The sequence below is a fragment of the Rhipicephalus sanguineus genome, chromosome 1 (assembly GCF_013339695.2).
Source record: "Rhipicephalus sanguineus isolate Rsan-2018 chromosome 1, BIME_Rsan_1.4, whole genome shotgun sequence".
Classification (NCBI taxonomy): Eukaryota; Metazoa; Arthropoda; class Arachnida; order Ixodida; family Ixodidae; genus Rhipicephalus; species Rhipicephalus sanguineus.
Genome location: NC_051176.1, coordinates 21,069,688 through 21,092,540, shown reverse-complemented (window position 1 = coordinate 21,092,540; position 22,853 = coordinate 21,069,688). Strand labels below are relative to the sequence as shown.

Below are 22,853 nucleotides of genomic sequence, written 5' to 3'. Positions count from 1 at the left end.
GCTGGCGGCCGTTTCGCTAGCTTGATCTACCCCGAAATTGGTATTGCGTGACGTGACTGTGTGACGAGCATAAATAACAGACGAGATAACATGAAAATCATGACACGCATGTCATGCACAGCATGACTTACGTGCCACACTCATGGTGCGCTGGCGGCCGTTTCGCTGGCTTGATCTACCCCAAAATTGGTATCTTGCGACGTGACTGTGTAACGAACATAAATAACACGAGTTAACATGAAAATCATGACACGCATGTCATGTACAACATGACTTACGTGCCACGCTTATGGGGCGCTGGCGGCCGTTTCGCTAGCTTGATCTACCCCGAAATTGGTATTGCGTGACGTGACTGTGTGACGAGCATAAATAACACGAGTTAACATGAAAATCATGACACGCATGTCATGTACAGCATGACTTACGTGCCCCACTCATGGTGCGCTGGCGGCCGTTTCGCTGGCTTGATCTACCCCAAAATTGGTATCTTGTGACGTGACTGTGTAACGAACATAAATAACACGAGTTAACATGAAAATCATGACACGCATGTCATGTACAACATGACTTACGTGCCACGCTCATGGGGCGCTGGCGGCCGTTTCGCTAGCTTGATCTACCCCGAAATTGGTATTGCGTGACGTGACTGTGTGGCGAACATAAATAACACACGAGATAACATGGAAATCATGACACGCATGTCATGTACAGCATGACTTACGTGTCACGCTCATGATGCGCTGGCGGCCGTTTCGCTAGCTTTATATACACCAAAATTGGTATCTTGCGACGTGACTGTGTAACGAACATACATAACACGAGTTAACATGAAAATCATGACACGCATGTCATGTACAACATGACTTACGTGCCACGCTCACGGGGCGCTGGCGGCCGTTTCGCTAGCTTGATCTACCCCGAAATTGGCATTGCGTGACGTGACTGTGTGACGAACATAAATAACACATGAGATAACATGAAAATCATGACACGCATGTCATGTACAGCATGACTTACGTGCCACGCTCATGATGCGCCGGCGGCCGTTTCGCTAGCTTTATATACACCAAAATTGGTATCTTGCGACGTGACTGTGTGACGAGCATAAATAACACGAGTTAACACGAAAATCATGGCACGCATGTCATGTACAGCATGACTTACGTGCCACGCTCATGGTGCGCTGGCGGTCGTTTCGCTAGCTTGATCTACCGCGAACTTGGTACTGCGCGACGTTACTGTGTGACGAACATAAATAATAGGAGTTAAGATGAAAACCGTGACACGCATTTTGCTAAACGACATACAAGACGATGTATGCAGCTCTTTGCTGGCTGCTTCGCATTACATCGATTCCCACAATGCGTGGGATCTGCTGGCTTTTTTTTTATTGCGATAACTATATGGACTCTCGAGGCGCATTTCTGTCGTCGCCGTCATATTCTGTATAAAGTCCAAATTGATAACATCGCCCCGCGCGTCGTATGTTCTTTCCGCGAGTGAAAGCGTGAGAGCCGATGATTGCTGCTTGAGCAGAAAGGAAGCGCCCCGGCCGTCTCTCGAAAGAAGCCGGAGCAGAGCCGGCGTGCCGCCGGCAGTGAATGTGTGCTTTGACCCGACGGGCCGGGACAGCTGTGGTAGCTCTCGCCGCCATGTCTTTATAGGGGATCGGCAGTCGGCTCATCTTTGTACGCGCTGTGCTGCCATCACAGCCTAATCTAAAACTTCGCTCATTACATAGTTGACGTCGAAGCCATAGACAGCATCAGTTCGCTACCTGCAGCGACCGCGTTTCCTAAAGGAGTAGGCTGCTAGCCTTACTTTGTATAACATTTCAATTTGTTGCTATTGCACTCACTGTCATTGCCTCGCGGCGAAACCGTGACTTTTGGCATTGAACTATTTTGTTGACGGAAGTGTCCGTATGCGTGCCGTGGTCTAAGACGTCATGCGAGGCTTCCAGTAATCAGGGATGCACCAGGAGGCGTACCGTTGCAGCTCGTGCCGTGTACCACGTGCCCACAAGCCGGCGCGTACAGAAAACTTTTGTAACGTGCGGGTAACGTTGTCAAACATGCATTAGCCGCGTTTCATTGAAAGCAAGCAAATTTATTAATAAAACTATTACGCCCAATGTGGTAAGGCTTCGTCATTCAGATATTCGTGCCCGTTATCTAATGAGCAATACGGCGTTGTCAAAGCTCGGGCACCCGGCTTGTTGATTTAAGCTGCTGATCGGACTTATAGAACAGGAACACTCACAATATTGCGCTTGGTTTTGCACTTTTTGAAGATTCTTGCCGGGCAATTTATTGAGTCGATCACGTCATACTCCGCAAGAACACTATAGTTATGGATACCGGATACCGATGATACTTTGTGGATATAATAAAATCTGACATATATGACGGCAAAGCTTGCGCTATGTCGCGCAAGGTTTAAAGACAGCGAAGTTGTTCGATTCTTAAATTTTCCGAAGGTGTTTCCGAAGGTTGACAGGCATCACAAGGTTTGGCTGGGCATTACTAGGTTTGGCTAGACATCACTGGGCTTGGCTAGGCATTACTAGGTGTTGCGAAGATGCGACAGGCGTGCCCGACGTTCGTTCTCAGAAAATCTCGATGAAACCGGTTATTCGCTCGATGAAACTGGAGCACACGCAGAGCGGGCACGGATTCGCGGCCATATTGCATGTATCCCCTTCGCCGGGCGGCAAATTCTGGCTCTTCCGCTTGCTGGCTATGCTTGGCAGCAGCCTCTTCGGCTCGGCGTCTGCGAGCATATTCCAGCTTGGCTTTATACGCGGCTTCTTCTTCCGGAGATCAAATAGTTCTAACTATGGCGAAGCAAAGGCGCAGCACACGCTTCCAACATGACAAGTGTCGCTATGGCGCAGCGACGACGAATGGTCGTGCGCAGTGTCAAGGCAGGAGGGCGGAGCTTGGCGAAGGTCGCGGGCGATGCGCAGTTGGCCTGGTTGCCATAGCGATGCTAGGTGACGTCATAGGTAGCCTACGTTTTCGATCGACAGCACGGTTTTACGGATAGCATAAACAGCTCTCTTTGCAACGTGTTATGCCCCAAGGATCAATATTTGCACCACTTCTTTTTGCACGGCATTGTAAGTCATTCTCAGGCTTCTCCGCTTTGTTCCATAACGGCGTGACGCACTGGCAGAGTGGACACGGGTCCTTGTTCGTATTCTTCCGTCAACTGTATGTTCTCGCATTTCTGTTATCGCCCCCAAAGCTTATTTTTCTTCCAGTTTAGTCACGTTCCATTTATGTCGTAATTACTGGACTACAGCTACAAACTGACAGGGTCCTTTATACATTCACCTAAGACGACCCGAAGGCGAAAGTCGTCTTCTTTTCCCTCTCAATCGATGTGTTGTTCCTGTCCCGCTACCTTCCGAAAGCTTTGTGCACCAATAGGGTTTTGCACTGCCTCCGTGATCGGCCCACCTCTTACGAAGCTACAGTGTCATGTGATGAGGTCATCGTGTGACGTTACGACACGTTACATAACAGGTTTTAACACTATGACGTCATCTGTGGCGTCATCACATGATGATGATTTTTTGCATCACTCTTCGTTGGCGACGGACGTAGACGCCAACGGTCAATTTTCGCGTTTAATGAGGCAACTAGCCTTTAGCCTTAAATGTACTCTGGCGAAGCACTTGGTACTGTTTAACGGTTGCATCCTCCAACGGCTCCTAGTCGGTCGTTCTCCTCTAAACGCCGCTCGCTCTCGGAGCCCGTGCTTTGGCCTTGACTGTCGCCATAGCGCATTGTCGCCGAGTTCCGTCCAATAAACAGCTTAACAAATTGGTGGAGAGTGCTTTGCTCCCATTCGATGCCACTGGAGCTTCGATCCCGTACCCTACCAGCTACCATTACTCAAGACGCCGCCCAGCAGACGCCTCCGCCTGCACCGACCTCATGTCGCGGTGTCCCTCCTATCCGTGACCCCCCAGTCTTCACTGGCGCAGATGGGACCGACGTGGAGGACTGGCTCGCGATTTATGAACGCGTCAGTGTCCCCAATAAATGGGACGAGGCAGGAAAGTTGACCAACTTTGTTTTCTACATCGCGGGTGTCGCCGGCCTGTGGTACAATAACCACGCATCCGATTTTACGACGTGGTCCGACTTCAAGACCGCCATTAACAATGTGTTTGGCCGCCCTGCCGTTCGTAAGCTGCAGGCCAAACAGCGTTTGCGAGAACGAGCTCAGCAGGCCGGTGAAACCTTTACCAGCTACATTGAAGACATCCTCGATTTGTGTAAGAAAGCCGACGCCACCATGTCGGAATCTGACAAGATTCTGACAAAGGCATCGACGACGATGCCTTCACGATGCTGCTCGCCAAAAACCCCAGCGCAGTGGCCGAGGTAATAACTCTCTGCCAGACCTACGAGGACCTGCGCCGGCAGCGGTTGATGACCCGTCGCTCTCCATCCCGCGACGCCGAGCTCGCTGGCTTGTCGGTCATATCCGACCACTCCGCCTTACTCGCAGAGGTGAAGTCATCGAACTGCAAAGCCCTCAGCGAAGCCCATCGAACGTGATAGACGTGTTTGTCGACGGTGTTCCCGCATCTGCTCTTGTCGACACTGGAGCCGCCGTATCCGTTATGGACCAAAAATTGAGCCGATTGCTACGAAAAGTGAGGACGCCACTTTCTGGGATGTCTCCGCACAGCCAGCTCCCAGAGTATTCATCCTATGCACAGCTCGCGCCGTCATTCAGGACGTTCTGTACGACGTCGAGTTCATTATAATTGCTACATGGTCTCACGACGTCATCCTCAGATGGGATTTTCTCTGCCGCCACGACGCCATAATTCATTGCGCACCAGCCGAAATCGAACTCTCCCCGTTCTCAGATTTGACGCCGGCAGACACTTCATCAATATCGAGCAAGATCCTCGTCAAAGCCGATACCAAAGTGCCTCCAACCTCGTCGACGGCTGTGTCAGTCGACTGCGCCGGTCTCTCCGACACCATTGCACTCATTTCGCCATCTGACCACGTTTGCACGGAAAGGCTTGCTGGTACCTTTCGCGACCGTCCAAGTCACTCAGGGCAGCACCACTATTTTTGTTAACAACCCATCTCCATACATTGTTACGTTGGTGCGAGGGGAATGCCTCGGCAGAGTGGAACCCCTCGAAGACACACAAGTTATGGACGCACCCGATGACACGCACTGTCCCAGTTCCGGTACGCTCAGTGCTGTTTCCACGTCCGATTCGTCACCTGCTGATGTGTTTAGGTCCTCCATTGCTGACAACCTCACATCGGTCCAGCGTTCCCAACTTCTGTGCCTGGTGGAAGAATTTTGTTCTTCTTTCGATGACGGGCAAACTTCTCTCGGCCGCACTTCCGCTGTTACGCATCGCATCGACACTGGCGCACAACCACCACTGCGGTAACGTCCATATCGCGTGTCTCCCGCAGAACGTCGGGTCATTAATGAGCAAGTCGACGATATGCTTCGACGCAACGTTATTCGGCCCTCGGACAGCCTATGGGCGTCTCCGGTAGTTCTTGTTGCGAAGAAGGACGGTTCCGTGCGCTTCTGTGTGGACTACCGACGGCTCAACAAGATCACTCGCAAGGATGTTTATCCGCTACCGCGAATCGACGACGCGATTGACAGCCTGCAAGGAGCCGAATTCTTTTCGTCTCTTGATTTGCGCTCGGGGTACTGGCAAGTACCCATGGCGGATGACGCTCGACCGAAGACAGCCTTTGTCATGCCTGACGGTTTGTACGAGTTCAAAGTTATGCCGTTTGGTCTGTGTAATGCGCCCGCGACCTTCGAGCGCATGATGGACACCGTTCTGCGCAACTTGAAATGGCACACATGCTTGTGTTACCTGGACGACGTCGTGGTTTTCGCTCCGGACTTCTCCACGCATCTCCAACGTCAGCGGCATGTTTTGACGCGTTTGCGTGACGCAGGCCTCCAACTGAATCCGAAGAACTGCCGACTCGCAGCACGGCAGCTGACAATCCTCGGCTACGTCGTGTCCAAGGACGGAATCCTTCCCGATCCGGCCAAGCTTCGGGCCATGGCCGAATTTCCCAAACCTACGTCCGTCAAAGAACTGCGCAGTTTCGTGGGACTGTGCTCGTACTTTCGACGCTTCATACGAAAGTTTTCCACCATCATATCGTCGCTGACGAAGCTCCTTGGAAGTAACGGACCCCTCAATTCGTGGTCGTCCGAGTGTGACGACGCGTTCACAAAGATCCGTCGTTTGTTGACGTCTCCTCCCATACTACGCCGCTACGATCCTACGGCCCCAACGGAGGTACACACGGACGCCAGCGGTGTAGGCCTCGGGGCCGTCCTTGCGCAGAGCAAACCAGGGTTCCCCGAATATGTAGTGGCATACGCAAGCCGTACGCTTACCAGAGCCGAGACACAGTCACGGAAAAAGAGTGCCTGGCGATCATCTGGGGCCTTACAAAGTTTTGACCTTATTTGTATGGTCGCCCATTTGATGTCACCGACCATCATGCACTATGCTGGCTGTCGTCATTGAAGGATCCCTCAGGCCGTCTCGCGCGCTGGGCACTTCGCCTGCAAGACTACGACATCCGCGTGCTGTACCGCAACGGACGCCAGCATGCTGACGCCGACGCCCTCTCACGCTCTCCCTTGCCTGACACAATGCCCCTTGTCAGTATCTCACATAGCTGTTGCTTCAATCGACGTTCACACCATCGCTAACAGCGCAAGGATAAATGGATCACCTCGCTGATCGATTTGCTCACTGATCCGTCGGCAACACCATCCACTCGCGCGTTGCGTCGTCAAGCCCACCATTTCGCCGTTCGTGACGACCTACTGCACTGACGCAATTACAACGCCGATGGCCGCCATGGCTACTAGTGATAACCCGCAGTCTGCGTTCTGAAATATGCGAGTCCTTCCACTCTGATCCGCAATGCGCGACTCTGGGGTATCCAAAACTGCAAACCACCGCATTCGACAGCGATACTTCTGGCGAGGGATGTACCGCTACGTGCAGAAGTTCGTTCGCTCCTGCCTCGATTGCCAACGCCGAAAACCTGCAACACACGTGTCGCCAGCAGGTCTACAACCATTACCTTGCCGTAACCGTCCGTTTGGGCGCGTGGGCATCAATTTGTATGGACCACTTCCTCTGACTTCGGCTGGTAACCGCTGGACCGTCGTCGCTGTTGACCATCTAACGCGATACGCCGAAACCGCCGCCCTCCCAGCGGCTACAGCGTGCGATGTTGCCTCCTTCCTACTACACCGATTCATACTGCATCACGGTCCACCCCAAGAGCTTCTCAGCGATCGAGGCCGTGTCTTCTTGTCGGAAGTCGTGGAAGCCATTCTCAAAGAGTGCCATGCTGTTCACCGCAAAACTACTGCTTACCACCCGCAGACGAATGGCCTAACCGAACTCTTTAACCGCACGCTCGGCGACATGCTGTCAATGTACGTCGCCGCCGATCACGCCAATTGGGATGTCATTATGCCTTTCGTCACCTACGCCTATAACACCGCCCCTCAGAGCACTACTGGTTTTTCACCCTTCTTCTTACTGTACGGAAGGCGCTCGTCGCACACCATCGACACGATACTTCCATACAAGCCGGATCCATCTGAGTGTGCGCCTATTTCTGACACAGCCAGGCTTGCTGAAGAGTGTCGCGAGTTTGCCAAGACATTTACGACGCAGGAACAAGAGCTGCAGAAGAGTATTCGCGATGGCACCACCACTTCTGAGCCCACGTTCCTCCCTGGAGCATTCATGTGGCTCTCGGTTCCTACCACTACAAGTGGCCTATCTTCAAAACCCCTGCCGAAATACGAAGGCCCCTACCGTGTCGTCGAGCGCACATCCCCGGTCAACTACTTGATCGAACCCATCGAACCAGCTTCGGACATGCGCCGTCGAGGGCGTAACATATTCAACGTGGAGCGCCTCAAGCCCTACTATGACCCACTCATAGTGACGAGTAGAGCACTGCACGGGCTCGGGCCTACCCGAAAACCCGGGCCCGGCCCGGCCCGTGGGCCGGGCCGGGCCGGGTAAAGTAGCTTTCACGGCGGGCTCGGGCCGGGCTCGGGCCTGAAGCTCCGGGCTTAGGGCCGGGCCCGGGTTTGAGGTGGCGGGCTCGGGTCGGGCCGGGCTTGGACTTCGCTCCATTCTTAAAGGTTCACTAAAGTGAAACACTGAATCGGTTTAGGCCGGTATAGTGTACTCTGAGAACCCGAACGTCATTTAATTCACCATCAATGAGTCTATTAATAAGGAGAAAATCAAGGTCAAAGTTCCATTTTGAAATGTCGCGCTGAAAATCACCGCACGTGCGTCGTGGACTTTAAAGTGTATTCGTCGTATTTTGGGGACCTTGGCTCAACGAAATTTTCAGAAACTTCGTATATCAATTATATAAATTCTGTTAAGGCCCCTCAGAGGTCAATGTACTTCATTTTTACCCACTACAAGCTACCTAGGGCCCAGTAGATGCCGTCAGAATCTATGACGTCGCGGCGTTTGGTGCGTGAATTTCAACTTGGCGCCGTCACTTGCATTTTCCTGCGAGTTTTCTCTCTTACCAAGAGTCTTGTCGCGGCGAGCGTGGTGCTTTTGGATTGGTAAAAGAGTAATTTACTGACAATAGAAAAGTCGTTGTGTACATACATGCACAACCTGCTTTTTGTGGCCACATTGTTAATGTCTGAGCTTTCGTCTTGTTCCGCCATATCAGGGGTCTCAAACTCACCTCAGCTCGCGCCACATTCACGAAAATTTACTCCCGCAAGGGCTAGGGCAATGACGAAGGTAGGAGCGTGGGAGGGGGAACAGGTTTTAAAGCTACCGTCATTTCACAGCAGACCTTTCCCATATCTCATATACGGGATCATTTCTGAAGGGGATTTGGCGGCAGGAGTCCCACAACATATCGATACCCATTGTTGCAAAATAGTGCGGAACGGAGCAGCTTGGAGCGTGCCAGACTCAATCGGGGAAGAGGAAACCGAGGGACATCGAGGGCACGTGCACGTGGCCGGCGCAGCAGTTCGCCTTTAGTATTGCCATTAAACGGACGTATCTCTTTCACGTCTGGGGAACCAGTCATTTCCTATCACCCATAATGACTGAAATCTGGACGCCTATTCTGAAATATAGCTCTTGTTTCACGGTTATGTATCAACACACGGTGACCGCAGGGGGCGCCTCACGAAAAATATCCTTTCGATCTGTGATGACTGTGTATCTTAAGAACATACTTATAAAGAAAAAAAATGGGATCAAGGCAGTCATGTGCAGGTGGTGGGCCGCTAGCGAGAGGTCCGCGAGCCGCGTGTTTGAGGCCCTATATAGTGCTCTATATAGTGCGAGAGCTACATGATACTGCCGCAACAGCGTTGGAATGTGCAGGAATAGACTAGGTCCATTAAACAAGGCGTGTGGTGAAGTATATTCGCTTGACAAAATATCTGGCTTGAAAAAGGACAATGACAGATTTCGTGCCGGGTGATGTCCCTTTACCTCGAACCATATGCATCTAATGAGTTAGCTTCGAGAAGCTTAGTCGCGCCTTTATTACCAAGCTCGAACGAACCCCGAAAATATATCGAAATCGCTTCATACACTTCCTGCTAGTCCTAACCGCGTAGTCCAATGGCCACCTTCTACCGGTACAACATCGTTGGGAAGGCATAAGCCATTATAATATGAAAAAAGAAACGAGCACGGTGCAAACCGTACATAACATACACTGCTGAAAATTGCAAGGAGAAGCCCTCAAAGAGGAGGTTTACAGATGACATTGAAGAGTGGCACGACATTCGGGAATGAGAGAAGTGAAGGGATGAGCTACAAGCCATATTCATTCTACAGAGCTCCACAAAGACATCCTAGATTTGCTCCTGTGGTGGAAGTTAAGAACGACTGCCGACGCCTTCGCAATTGGCAAGGCAGATGTGGTGCGCCCGTGCGGCCAGCGTGAGCAGTGAAAGAAGCTTTGGCGCGGCAGGATATGTGATGCAACATGGCATGGCGTGCTTAAAGCAGGAATATCTTGATACTGATACAATAATATGTGAAGAAGTAAACTATAAAGTATGCCATAAGAAACTTATAGACTGTATATACTAGCAGTGGTGTGGTATATGAAAATAATGCTATGAGAAATAGTTTTTTTTTCTTCCTTTCGGCTGCTTATACGCTACACGTGGTGCACGCGGTTCCATACCTTTACCTAGAGTAGTGTATTTGCAACAACGGTCACAAATTTGGTTTTCTCCTTCTGTTTCTCTTGCTGTGACAAGGCGCTACAACGGTGAAAACAGGTGGTACATATCGAGAAGGGTGCACGATTGGCTTTGTGGTTACAGCATGCTATAAATTTCAATAGGCTATAGAGTGCAATAAAAACAAAATGAAGTGAACATTTTGTTCTCTGCCAAGCTAATCTAGAACACATGCTCTGGCGGTGCTCCGTGTTACGTGGCGGCGAACGCCCTTCATGATCCCCATTGTATTTGCAGAAAAAATAGGTACGGTATACCACTGCCGAACAAACAATCATTGTATCCAATATTTCCGCTCAACTCTTTGCACCGTGAGCCCCTTTTTACCGGAAATTACCGTATGGTAAAGTATAATTGTTAGCGAAACATACGCCAACAAAGCGTAGATATTTGCCACTTCAAACACCTTGCTGTCGATTCCATGTTCGGGCAACACCACCTAGGTTACTGGGTCGGGCCTCAGTCGGGCCTGATCTGTGGTCGGGCTGGGCCGGGTAGGCGAAATTTTTTCTCGGGTTCGGGCCGGGCCCGGGTATCATTTTGAGTCACCGGGCCGGGTTCGGGCGGGTACATTTGAACGAGTTCCGGGCCCGGGCCGGGCCCGGGCCGAGAATTACGGCCCGTGCAGTGCTCTAGTGACGAGCTGTTAGGTCGCCGGACGGCTCCCTTTCCGTACCCGGGGTAATTGTGGCGATGCGATTGGTACTGTTTAACGGTTGCGCTCTCCGGCGGCTTCTAGTGGGTCGTTCTCTTCTAAACGCCGCTCGCTCTCGGAGCCCGTGCTTTGGCCTTGACTGTCGCCATAGCGCATTGTCGCCGAGTGCCGTCCAATAAACAGCTTAACAGTACAAATAACTTCTCCGACGCCTTCCTTGGCTTCATTGTTTGTTGATTTGAAAAACTCGTAGAAGCTACACATGACTTTTGGCTAACAATGAACGAACAACCATCAATCAACATAATTTATTTAGACTTTCGTAAGTCCTTCGGCCACGTTTCTCGCTCTAAACTTATCACTGAACTCGGCAAAAATTGAAAATGGTCCAATAAATGAGTGCATCAGTGATTACCTCTCATATTGCTGCCAGTTTGTACAGTGTTGTAACGCGGCGCTGGAATAGCGCGAAAGAGAACGAAGTAGAATGGGCGCGAGGGATTTGGTGATCGGCATCATCTGACCATCCCTTGTCTTTTGCCTGCCGCTTCATTGAGCTCATTGTAAATAAACCCATATCATCCGTAACAGTTTTGGTGGACTGGTGCGGGGTAACCGACGCCCTGGACAACGCTGTCGCAGACGACCTTCGAAGAAGCCGACGCCTAGCCGGACTACCTCCGGAACACACAGACATGACCGACGCCCGCGAAGGCACGTCGGCCGGCAACGCCACCGAGCAAAGCAACCACCGACCAAGACAACCTAGCTACTGGGCACCTGAACCACGCATATTCTCAGGTAGGACCGATGAAGACGTGGACGATTAGTTAAAGCACTACGAAAGAGTGAGCCGCCATCACGAGTGGAGTACGTCGGCGAAGCTCGTGAACGTGGCATTCTTTCTCGCCGGGACCGCCCTGCTTTGGTTCGAGAACCATGAGCACGTGCTGACCACTTGGCCGACCTTTGTTGAGGAACTGAAGGCCTGCTTTGGGGGCACAAGTTCCAAGAAAAAGAAGGCTGAAAAGACACTCGCACGTAGAGCACAATTGCCCGGCGAAACGTGTACGACGTACATTGAGGAAGTACTGAAGCTTTGTGGAATTGTGAACACGAACATGTCCGACGAAGACAAGCTCGGACATCTGTTAAAGGGCATCGCTGAAGATGTTTATAGCTTTCTAATTACAAAGGAAAACCTAAACACACCTTCCGAGGTTAGGCAGCAATGTCGGGCATTCGAGGCGCTGAAGACCCGACGAATTTTGCCGATGTTCGGGCGCTTGGACAACGTCCCTACGGTTGCAAGTATGGACGTCGCCGCCTGCGAAGACCTCCCTCTGCTCGTGCGTCGAGTAGTTCAAGAGCTAGCACGGCTTCATGGAGCAGAGGCTGGCTATCAATGCGCATTCGACGAGTTTCTCGAACCACCATCCTTCTGGAAGCGAGAGCGTCGCATCGAGTATCGACCACAACCTGAAGAGGCGCACTCCAGCACGAACTTCCGAACGCACCCGACAAGTCACGGTCGCCGCCGGATGTCACCACCCCGTAGTGTTGCTGCGGAATATCCCCCGACACCACAACGTCATCCTGCAGACTACTACGAGACGTCACGGCGTGCGCCTGCGGAGTACCACCCAACTCCGCGCACCTCTGCTACCACTAATTTGAACCGTGACGTGCCAATATGCTACACTTGCGGCCTCCGAGGGCATATCTCACGCTTCTGTCGCCGCCAGCCGCGAGCGCCAGGTTTCTCGGCATACCCGGCTCGTGTACACGAAACCTCGACCTCTCAATCTATCGTTAGCCCTCTACGACAGCAGTGGCCTCACAGATTGCGCGACGAGTCCCCAGTATCCGAGCGAAGCCTTACGCCGCCTTCGAGACGACCACGCCGTTCGCCGTCCCCGCGTCGTCAGTCGCCTTCTCCTCCCCAGCTGGGAAACTAGCTGGTGCGACCGATGGAGGTGCGGTCGCGGGACGGTCAGATTCGCCAATTCCTTCTGCTGTGATGTTGAAGAACAAAGTGCGTGTGTTTATAGACGGTGTAAACACTATAGCCCTCTTAGTTACTGGTGCGACTATTTCGGTCATGAGCCTTCATTTTAAAAATCACTTTTTAGGACATAAGGTTATGTTTGCGTGGGATCGCAATGAAACCTTTCGTGGAGTTGGAGGAGAAATGTTGCGCCCCGTTGGTGTTTGTTCGGCTTTAGTAACGATTGGAGGACAAAGTTTTAGAGCAGAATTCATTGTATTGGCGCAAGCAACTCATAGTTTTATCTTAGGGATAGACCTCCTGCGTGAATGCGGCGCAACGCTTGACTGTGGGACTGGGGAAGTTATTCTCCAAAGCACGTTGCCAACTACCGTACTTGACGATTTTCGAGCTCAACCAGCCGACGTTCTTTCGTTGTCTGAAGATGCGTTGATTCCTGGTCATTCAGCCATGTTTATTCCCGCGTGCTCTTCTCGTGTCCTGTTGGGATCCTGCAGCGGCCTAGTGGAACCAGATCATACCAACGCACTTAAGAAGAACGTGTTGGTCCCTCGGTCGTTTATTCAAGTCATCGACGGACGTGCTCTCTTGTGGACAGTCAACGCTTCTGCAGAGTCTGTCTGTCTGCCAGCCGGATTCAAATTGGGAACGTTTGAGAAGACCACAATTAACGTCCGGACGGTTGAAGTGTCCCCAGACATCCGTCCACCAACTCCTGACTACTCAGCCGACTTGCGGCGCATGATAAACAAGTCGCTGTCTTCTACTGAGCTGGATGTTCTCCAAGAGGTACTCGCCAGGTACGCGCCAGTCTTTGATTTTGCTCAAAGCGATCATTGTTTTACGCTGCCAAAATCCCGTACGCACCACCGTATCAACACGGGAGATGCTATACCGATACGCCAGAAGCCTTACCGCGTATCCCCTTCAGAAAGGAAAGTGATCGCCGAACAGGTCAACGACATGCTGCAGAAGGGCGTTATTCATGAGTCATGCAGCCCCTGGGCAGCTCCGGTTATACTCGTCAAAAAGAAAGACAACTCAAGGAGATTTTGTGTCGACTACCGCCGCCTTAACGCCGTCACGAAGAGAGACGTGTATCCTTTACCGCGCATCGACGATGCTGTTGATTGCCTTCACTCCGCCTCGTACTTTTCATCCGTCGACCTCAGGTCTGGCTACTGGCAGATACCAATGCATCCGTCTGACAGAGAAAAGACTGCTTTCGTTACGCCCGACAGCTTATTTGAATTTAACGTTATGCCGTTTGGCTTATATAACGCTCCAGCAACCTTCGAGCGATTCATGGACTCCATCCTTCGCGGTCTCAAATGGGAGATTTGTATGTGTTATCTCGATGACGTCATTATTTTCGGCAGGACTTTCCACGAGCATAACCAGCGGCTCAGCGTTGTTTTCAATTGTTTCAAACAAGCTGGTCTTGTTTTAAACTCCAAGAAGTGCCACTTCGGTGAGCGCCAAGCCGTTGTTCTTGGATATCTAGTCGACCAGGACGGCATACGACCAGATCCCAACAAGATCACTGCAGTCCGCAACTTCAAGCCACCAAAGACTGTGAAGGACATTCGTAGCTTCCTGGGTCTTTGTTCTTATTTTCGCCGGTTTATTAAAAACTTCGCCCAGCTAGCTCATCCACTGACAGACTTGCTTCGAAAGGACACCCCCTACCGGTGGACCGCTGAGCATGAGGATGCTTTCGAACAGTTGAAGTTCTTGCTCACTTCTGGGCCCCTTTTGCATCATTTCGACCCGGAGGCACTCACAGAACTGTACACCGATGCAAGTGGCGTGGGCGCTGGTGCCGTCCTTGTCCAGTTTCATGACGGACGCCAACACGTCGTTGCGTATGCAAGTCGTGCTCTGACAAAGGCTGAAAGCAATTTTACTGTAACGGAACTGGAATGCCTCGCAGTTGTTTTCGCCATACACAAGTTCAGACCTTATTTGTACGGCCGACATTTCAAGATCGTAACCGACCATCATTCCCTATGTTGGCTTGTTGGACCCAGCTGGCCGGTTGGCTCGTTGGTCCTTGCGGCTTCCGGCATATAACTTTTCTGTTGCCTACAAGACTGGGCGATGCCACGCCGACGCCGATTGCTTATCTCGTCTACCATCTCTAACTACAAGCACCGATGACGACGATTTCGACAATTACCTTGCGACGGTCTCCTTGGACTTTCCGAGTCTGGACATCTTCAGTCAGGAGCAGCTGCGCGACCCATCACTGAGACCAATTATTGATGCGACCAACAGATCTCGACACGCAACGCAATTCGTGATTCGTGACGGTGTTTTGTACCGCAAGAATTACTCAAGCAATGGTGCCCCACTGCTTCTCGTCGTCCCGGAACGCTTGCGCCTTGCGGTGTTCCGAGCAACGCACGACGACATTACGTCTGGGCACCTTGGATTTGTACGGACGCTTCATCGCATCCGACAGCGGTTCTACTGGCCTCGGCTGTGGAAGACGACTAAGCACGACGTCGCCAGTTGTGATGTATGCCAACGCCACAAGCAACCGACTGCTCTTCCTGCAGGCACACTGCAACAGGTTACGCCACCGACTTCGCCCTTCGAAAAAGTCGGCATAGATTTGCTCGACCCTTTCCCCAAGTCTTCCACCGGACGCCGCTGGATTATCGTCTGCGTGGATTATCTAACACGTTACACAGAGACGATGGCACTTGCTTCAGCCACCTCATCTGATGTTTCCTGGTTCCTACTGCATTCGATTATCCTCCGTCACGGAGCTCCCCGTGTGGTAATAAGTGATCGTGGCCGGCAGTTCACCGCTGATGTTGTCGAAGCACTACTACGGCTCTGTGGGTGCCACTATCGGCATTCCACGCCTTACCACCCGCAAACCAACGGGCTGACTGAGCGCACCAATCGTACCATCATTAACATGCTTTCAATGTATGTCTCAGCGGACCATAAGAACTGGGATGCCGTACTACCTTTCATAACGTATGCCTTTAACACCGCCAAACACGAAGTAACAGGTTATACACCTTTCTTTCTGCTCTACGCTCGCCATCCTCAAAGTTTCCTTGACACCGTGCTTCCTTTCTCGACTAACGCAAACGCAAGTGTCGCGCAGACCTTGTGTCGCGCTGAAGAAGCACGTCGACTGGCCCGGCTCAGAACTCTCTCGTCCCATTCCCGTGCTAAGGCCCGTTACGACGCAAGACATTTGCCAGTCACCTTTGAAACAGGTGATCTCGTGTGGCTGTGGACACCAGTAAGAAAGCAGGGACTTCGCCAAAAGCTTCTTTCTAGGTACACCGGCCCATTCGTCGTCGTCAAAGGTTTGAGCGACGTCACCTACGTCATCGCAAAAGTGACAGCTGGCAACCGCCGTTCACGCAAGACGCAACTTGTGCATGTTGCACGACTGAAGCCCTGCACTCAGCGAGCCCTCTGACTTGCTCGGTGAGCTTCGTCTGGCCCCGAGGAAAATGTAACGCGGCGCTGGAAGAGCGCGAAAGAGAACGAAGAAGTAGAATGGGCGCGAGGGATCTGGTGATCGGCATCATCTGACCGTCCCTTGTCTTTTGCCTGCCGCTTCATTGAGCTTATTGTAAATAAACCCATATCATCCGTAACATTATAATGGATAAGTTCCAACACTGTTCAGGTCCTCTCGGGCGCCATGCAGGGGTCTGTTCTGCATGTGAGACGAAGCTGTGTACCACACGACACAGATATGACGCAGCACTTTCATACACTCACACACACGCACACACACAAACACACACAGAGATTTACTCTCGGTGGTCGGTCATTGCCTGTCTTGACCTTGGTCAAGATTGCGCCCTACACGCGGCTTTCCGTTTTGCGACGAGAGAAGAGACATTCGAAATCAAGGACAGAAGCCTGTCCTTCCCGCCACTGAAGAGGAGAAGGAGATGGGGTGAATCGGGGCGGCATCCTAGACAAAGAAAGATTAGATCGCCGCATCGGGGCACCTCCTCACAGCAACTACAACCGATACCAAGCGCAGGACTGGCGCCGCCTGTAAACGAATACGTTTCCAAATCTGCATAAGCGCCACATCATTGTGATAAGTTAAGTGGGCGTTTAATAAGTGCGCGACGCAATCAACATAAACTGAAGAAGACGAAGAAGATGACGCGCGGAGCTGAACGTGTAAGCGTCAGCATTCTAAACCAATAAGCTGCATCCACGGTGATTCGGAAGGGAAAAAAAATTCCACAGCATATCCACGGGGTGAATGATGATGAGTGGGGCGAAGCTCTCGTACGGCAGGATCTTGGCGGCGGCCTCGCGCAGCTTCACGCCCAGTACATCATCAACGACGTGAGATCGGGCCAATTTATACTAAAGGGCCGATGAGAGTCATGGCGACTTGCAGCTCACTTTAATTTTACATGTACGCTGTGAAGTTTTATTGTTTAATCACGCACAGGAGAAATATCACCAGGCACTACCTTGGAGGTAAACAATGACTGCTAATGGGGAATGAGAGACAAAAGAAGTCGGCTTTTAGCTAACGCTTACACTTCTACTTCTACTAGAGTTTCCTACTGGAACATGCCAATGGCTGCTAATGGAGAATGAGAGACAGAAGAAGTCGGCTTTTAGTTAACGCGCACGCTGCGAAATTTTTATTGTTCAACAACGCACAGGAGAAATCTCCCACCGGCACCACCTTGGAGGTCAAGATCTGGTTCTAGCGTTAAGACTGGTTACGCACTACGACGGGGACGAACGGGTGCCGCTTTAAGGAGCTTCGCCCCTAAAATTACACCATCTCCCACTAAAGGGAACCACGTGGGGATGCGAAGCAGCGCATGGGTCGACTTAAGGTTCCGTGATTTCTGAACCTTAAGGGGGAGAGCCCACAGCGTCCTACCTAGCCCCTTGCACAGGCCGGAATGCGCTAGCGCGTGCCAGCGCGTTCTGACTAGGATACAACGCGTTGGTTCATCGCGCGTCTGCAGAATCTGGTTCCCCGACGCCATCACATTATTGCTAGAGAGTGTAAGGGGGAGAGGCCACAGCGTCTTACCCAGCCCCTTACACAGGCCCGAGCGCGCATGCGCGTGCTAGTACACATGGTTTCCGAGCGGACGGTCGCCAATGGAAGGACAGGCATAGCCACGAGCAAAAGCTGCTTCGCATCTAAAAACAAGGTGTGTAGAACAGGAGCAAAAGAGACGTGGCCGAGTGAGGAAGGCGACCAGGGCGCGGGAGTGGCGGCCGGCCGAGTTTCTGTGGCAAGGCCGCTGCGGGCTCTCACCTGAGCACGTACCCAAGCTTCTTCACATTGTCTGCCGTTGACCAGGTAAGCCTACGTCTCCGGATCCGTGTGCAACCTTCGGCGGCCGAACGCCAAAAGGCCGCTGACCTAAACTCGCCCAACGCCTGCTTTTCTCCGAGTCAACCATGTTATCGTCCCTGCCGTATCTTAAGCCATCGCCGTCTGCGCTAGTGCGTCTCCGCGTCTAGGGAATGGTGACACTCTGTTCCTCCTAAAGGTGTCTCCTAGGTACTCCCTTTGAATCTTTTCCTACTCCTGTTCACTTCTTTTTCGTGCGTTCCTTTTAAATGCGAAGCATTTCTTAGCGAACTTCTGCGACTTTGACCGTATCTATCTATCTATCTATCTATCTATCTATCTATCTATCTATCTATCTATCTATCTATCTATCTATCTATCTATCTATCTATCTATCTATCTATCTATCTATCTAGCCGCCTACGACTTTGTGCTCTCCTGGTCGCTTCGCTAATCGAATGTGCACCAAAATTGGTATGGCGTAACATGACTGTATGACGAACATAAATGACAAGTCATAACATGAAAATCATGACACGAATGTCATGTACAGCATGATTTATATGCTACGCTCATGGTGCGCTGGCGGCCGTTTCGCTAGCTTGATATACACCAAAATTGGTATCTTGTGACGTGACTGTGTGATGAACATAAATAACACGAGTTAACATGAAAATCATGACACGCATGTCATGTACAGCATGACTTACGTGCCACGCTCATGGTGCGCTGGCGGCCGTTTCGCTAGCTTTATATACACCAAAATTGGTATCTTGCGACGTGACCGTGTGTCGAACATAAATAACACAAGTTATCATGAAAATCATGACACGCATGTCATGTACAGCATGACTTACGTGCCATGCTCATGGGGCGCTGGCGGCCGTTTCGCTAGATTGATATGCACCGAAATTGGTATCTTGCGACGTGACCGTGTGACGAACATAAATAACACGAGTTATCATGAAAATCATGACACGCATGTCATGTACAGCGTGACTTACGTGCCACGCTCATGGGGCGCTGGCGGCCGTTTCGCTAGATTGATATACACCAATATTGGTCTCTTCCGACGTGATCGTGTGACGAACATAAATAACACGAGTTATCATGAAAATCATGACACGCATGTCATGTACAGCATGACTTACGTGCCACGCTCATGGGGCGCTGGCGGCCGTTTCGCTAGCTTGATATACACCAATATTGGTCTCTTGCGACGTGACCGGGTGACGAACATAAATAAGACGAGTTATCATGAAAATCATGACATGCATGTCATGTACAGCATGACTTACGTGCCACGCTCATGGTGCGCTGGCGGCCGTTTCGCTAGCTTTATATACACCAAAATTGGTATCTTGCGACGTGACCGTGTGACGAACATAAATAACACGAGTTATCATGAAAATCATGACACGCATGTCATGTACAGCATGACTTACGTGCCACGCTCATGGGGCGCTGGCGGCCGTTTCGCTAGCTTGATATACACCAATATTGGTCTCTTGCGACGTGACCGGGTGACGAACATAAATAAGACGAGTTATCATGAAAATCATGACATGCATGTCATGTACAGCATGACTTACGTGCCACGCTCATGGTGCGCTGGCGGCCGTTTCGCTAGCTTTATATACACCGAAATTGGTATCTTCCGACGTGATCGTGTGACGAACATAAATAACACGAGTTATCATGAAAATCATGACACGCATGTCATGTACAGCATGACTTACGTGCCACGCTCATGGGGCGCTGGCGGCCGTTTCGCTAGCTTGATATACACCAATATTGGTCTCTTGCGACGTGACCGGGTGACGAACATAAATAAGACGAGTTATCATGAAAATCATGACATGCATGTCATGTACAGCATGACTTACGTGCCACGCTCATGGGGCGCTGGCGGCCGTTTCGCTAGATTGATATACACCAATATTGGTCTCTTCCGACGTGATCGTGTGACGAACATAAATAACACGAGTTATCATGAAAATCATGACACGCATGTCATGTACAGCATGACTTACGTGCCACGCTCATGGCGCGCTGGTGGCCGTTTCGCTAGCTAGACCTACCCCGGAATTGGTCTTGCGCGACGTGACTGTGTGACGAACATAAATAACACGAGTTAACATGAAAGTCATGACACACATGTCATGTACAGCATGACTTACGTGCCACGCTCATGGTGCGCTGGCGGCCGTTTCTCTAGGTTGATCGACCCCCAAGTTGGTATTGCGCGACGTTACTGTGTGACGAACATAAATAATAGGAGTTAACATGAAAACCATGACACGCATTTTCCTCAATGACATACAAGACGATGTATGCAGCTCTTTGCTGGCTGCTTCGCATTACATCGATTCCCACAATGCGTGGGATCTGCCGGCTTTTTTTTCTGTCATCTTTCTTTCCGTTGTTTAAATATATCGGGTGTTTGGTTGTTTGTGTGCACAAATGGTCTCGTCTCTCCTTTCTTGATGTCGGTTACGTCATGCCTTTTTTAATAGGAACGTAAACGATAGCGTCTTGGCTCGATAGTGCCCCGCCACCGTGGTCTAGTGGTTATGGCGCTCTACCCGAAGGTCGCGGGATGGAATCCCGGCAGCGGCGGCTGCATTTTCGATGGAGGCGAAAATGTTTGAGGCCCGTGTACTTAGATTTAGGTGCACGTTAAAGAACTCCAGGTGGCCGAAATTACCGGAGCCCTCCACTACGGCGTCTCTCATAATCATATTGTGGTTTTGGGACGTTAAACTCCAAATATTACTATTGTAGCGAAGCGTTCCTACGCAGTAATGGGTCGTCCTCTGCAAGCTCAAGGAGACTTCTGTTTCGAGGTGTTTGACGTCAGTGAGGCGAAGGTCGCTGTAGTACGGCCCTCCGTTGCTGCTGCCCGAGACGCAGTCAGCTGGAATGACCAACTCCTTCAGCTGTGGCCCCCACAACCGTGCCACGGCGATGAGGTCAAAGTCTGCTATCTCATGCCCGACCAACTTAAGGCTTCCCAGTCGATGGCAACGCCATGCTAGCATGACCACTGGACTTTCAGCTCGCACAGCAAAGGTTCTTTGAGAAATACCTTCAGTACCTGAGAGTGCACTTACAACAGCCACTGCTTCCAACGTTTCAGCATACTGCGCAGAGAGCAAATCGAAGACATCACTTCGAAATCCATCACTGAAGTGAGACTGAAACCTGGCCAATGGTATGGCAGCATTGAGAAGGCCCTTGATGGCACTCCATGGCTCGCAGGTGTGCAGAAGGGTGATCGTTACGCGAAGCTTTGGGCACCGCCTACTCAATTCAAGCCACGATCCTTCGCAAACCGTCTGCTGGTCGTCAAGGCCGTGAACGTGCAGCACCAGCTTCAACAGCACGCTTCGTTCACTCAGGAGCAGAAGCAACTGGTCGCAGACATAATCGTAGTCGATGCTCAGGGTTGACAGGCATTCGAAATGCTGTAAGTGCCAGAAATGGATTTCGGGGATGGGGTAGTGGTCGGGGTCTTCTTTCACATTTGCGAGGTGTAGTTGCGAAAGAGAACGCCGCTGGTGCAAGCTGAGTAGCGTCAGAAAACTGTCCGAATGGTGGAATTGGTCCTCGAGGCACCCGAGAGAGAAGTATTCCAAATGACAAGACGTACAGATGACTTGCCCGATTACCTCGAGGAACCTGTCGTAGACAGCGATGGTTTCGCTTTCATTGCCTGAACATTTGGAGGCATCGTAGAGACGATATGGCCAGGCAACAACGCAGGCAGTCGGATGGAGACTCAGCGACGCAAGTTGGCGGTTTTCTCCGAGCAAAGCGAGGATCGCGATGCACTGCTGCACTATCTGCGGGCTCATGCAGTCGAACTCCAGGGTGAAATGACGTACAAAGCGGCCGCATTTCTTGGCCAGAAACTCAGCTTGGCGCCAGGCGTTTCGCTTGCGGCTAAAGCGGATCGTTAGCGTCGTCCAAAATCTCGGGTGGAAAAGGCAGTCCCACCAAGCTCGACACGTAGAGGAAGCCTTCAATTTGTCCCTGAACGAGAGATATTCGTTAATTTCGACTAGGACGACGGACGGCAAGGCAGCAAAGTCCCCGTGCGCCCACCCCACCGACATTACAGCGCGGACCCTCCTCCCACATGTGAAACCTGGCCTCGCTTCCAAACTCCTGCCCAAATACGAAGGCCCCTACCGTGTCGTCGAACGCACATCCCCGGTGAACTACCTCATCGAACCCATCGACCCATCTTCGGACATGCGCCGTCGAGGGCGCGACATTGTCAACGTGGCGCGCCTGAAGCCCTACCATGACCCGCTCATAGTGACAAGTTGCTAGGTCGCCAGGCGGCTCCCTTTTCGTAGCCGGGGTAATTGTAGCGAAGCGTTCCTACGCAGTAATGGGTCGTCCTCTCGAGCGCCTTCCAGTGGGTCGTTCTCTTCTGTGAGAGCACGCTCCTCGTGCAGAGAATCGGCCCCGCTTTGACTGTCGCTGCCGTGCGCCGTCACTGAGTCCCCGTTAATAAACGTCTTGACACTATTATTATT

At 51.4% G+C, this 22,853-nt stretch overlaps 1 protein-coding gene across 1 annotated transcript in view; it reads right to left on the bottom strand.

The window, feature by feature from the left end:
- LOC119391931 (F-box only protein 33-like) overlaps positions 1–22,445 on the bottom strand; it is a 29,923-nt gene extending 7,478 nt beyond the window's left edge. The window contains exon 1 of the mRNA XM_037659684.2: positions 21,105–22,445. Coding sequence (XP_037515612.1) covers positions 21,105–22,424 — 1,320 coding nt within the window. The 5' untranslated portion in view covers positions 22,425–22,445. The remainder of the gene's footprint in view (positions 1–21,104) is intronic.
- Between the last annotated feature and the right edge of the window lie 408 nt (positions 22,446–22,853).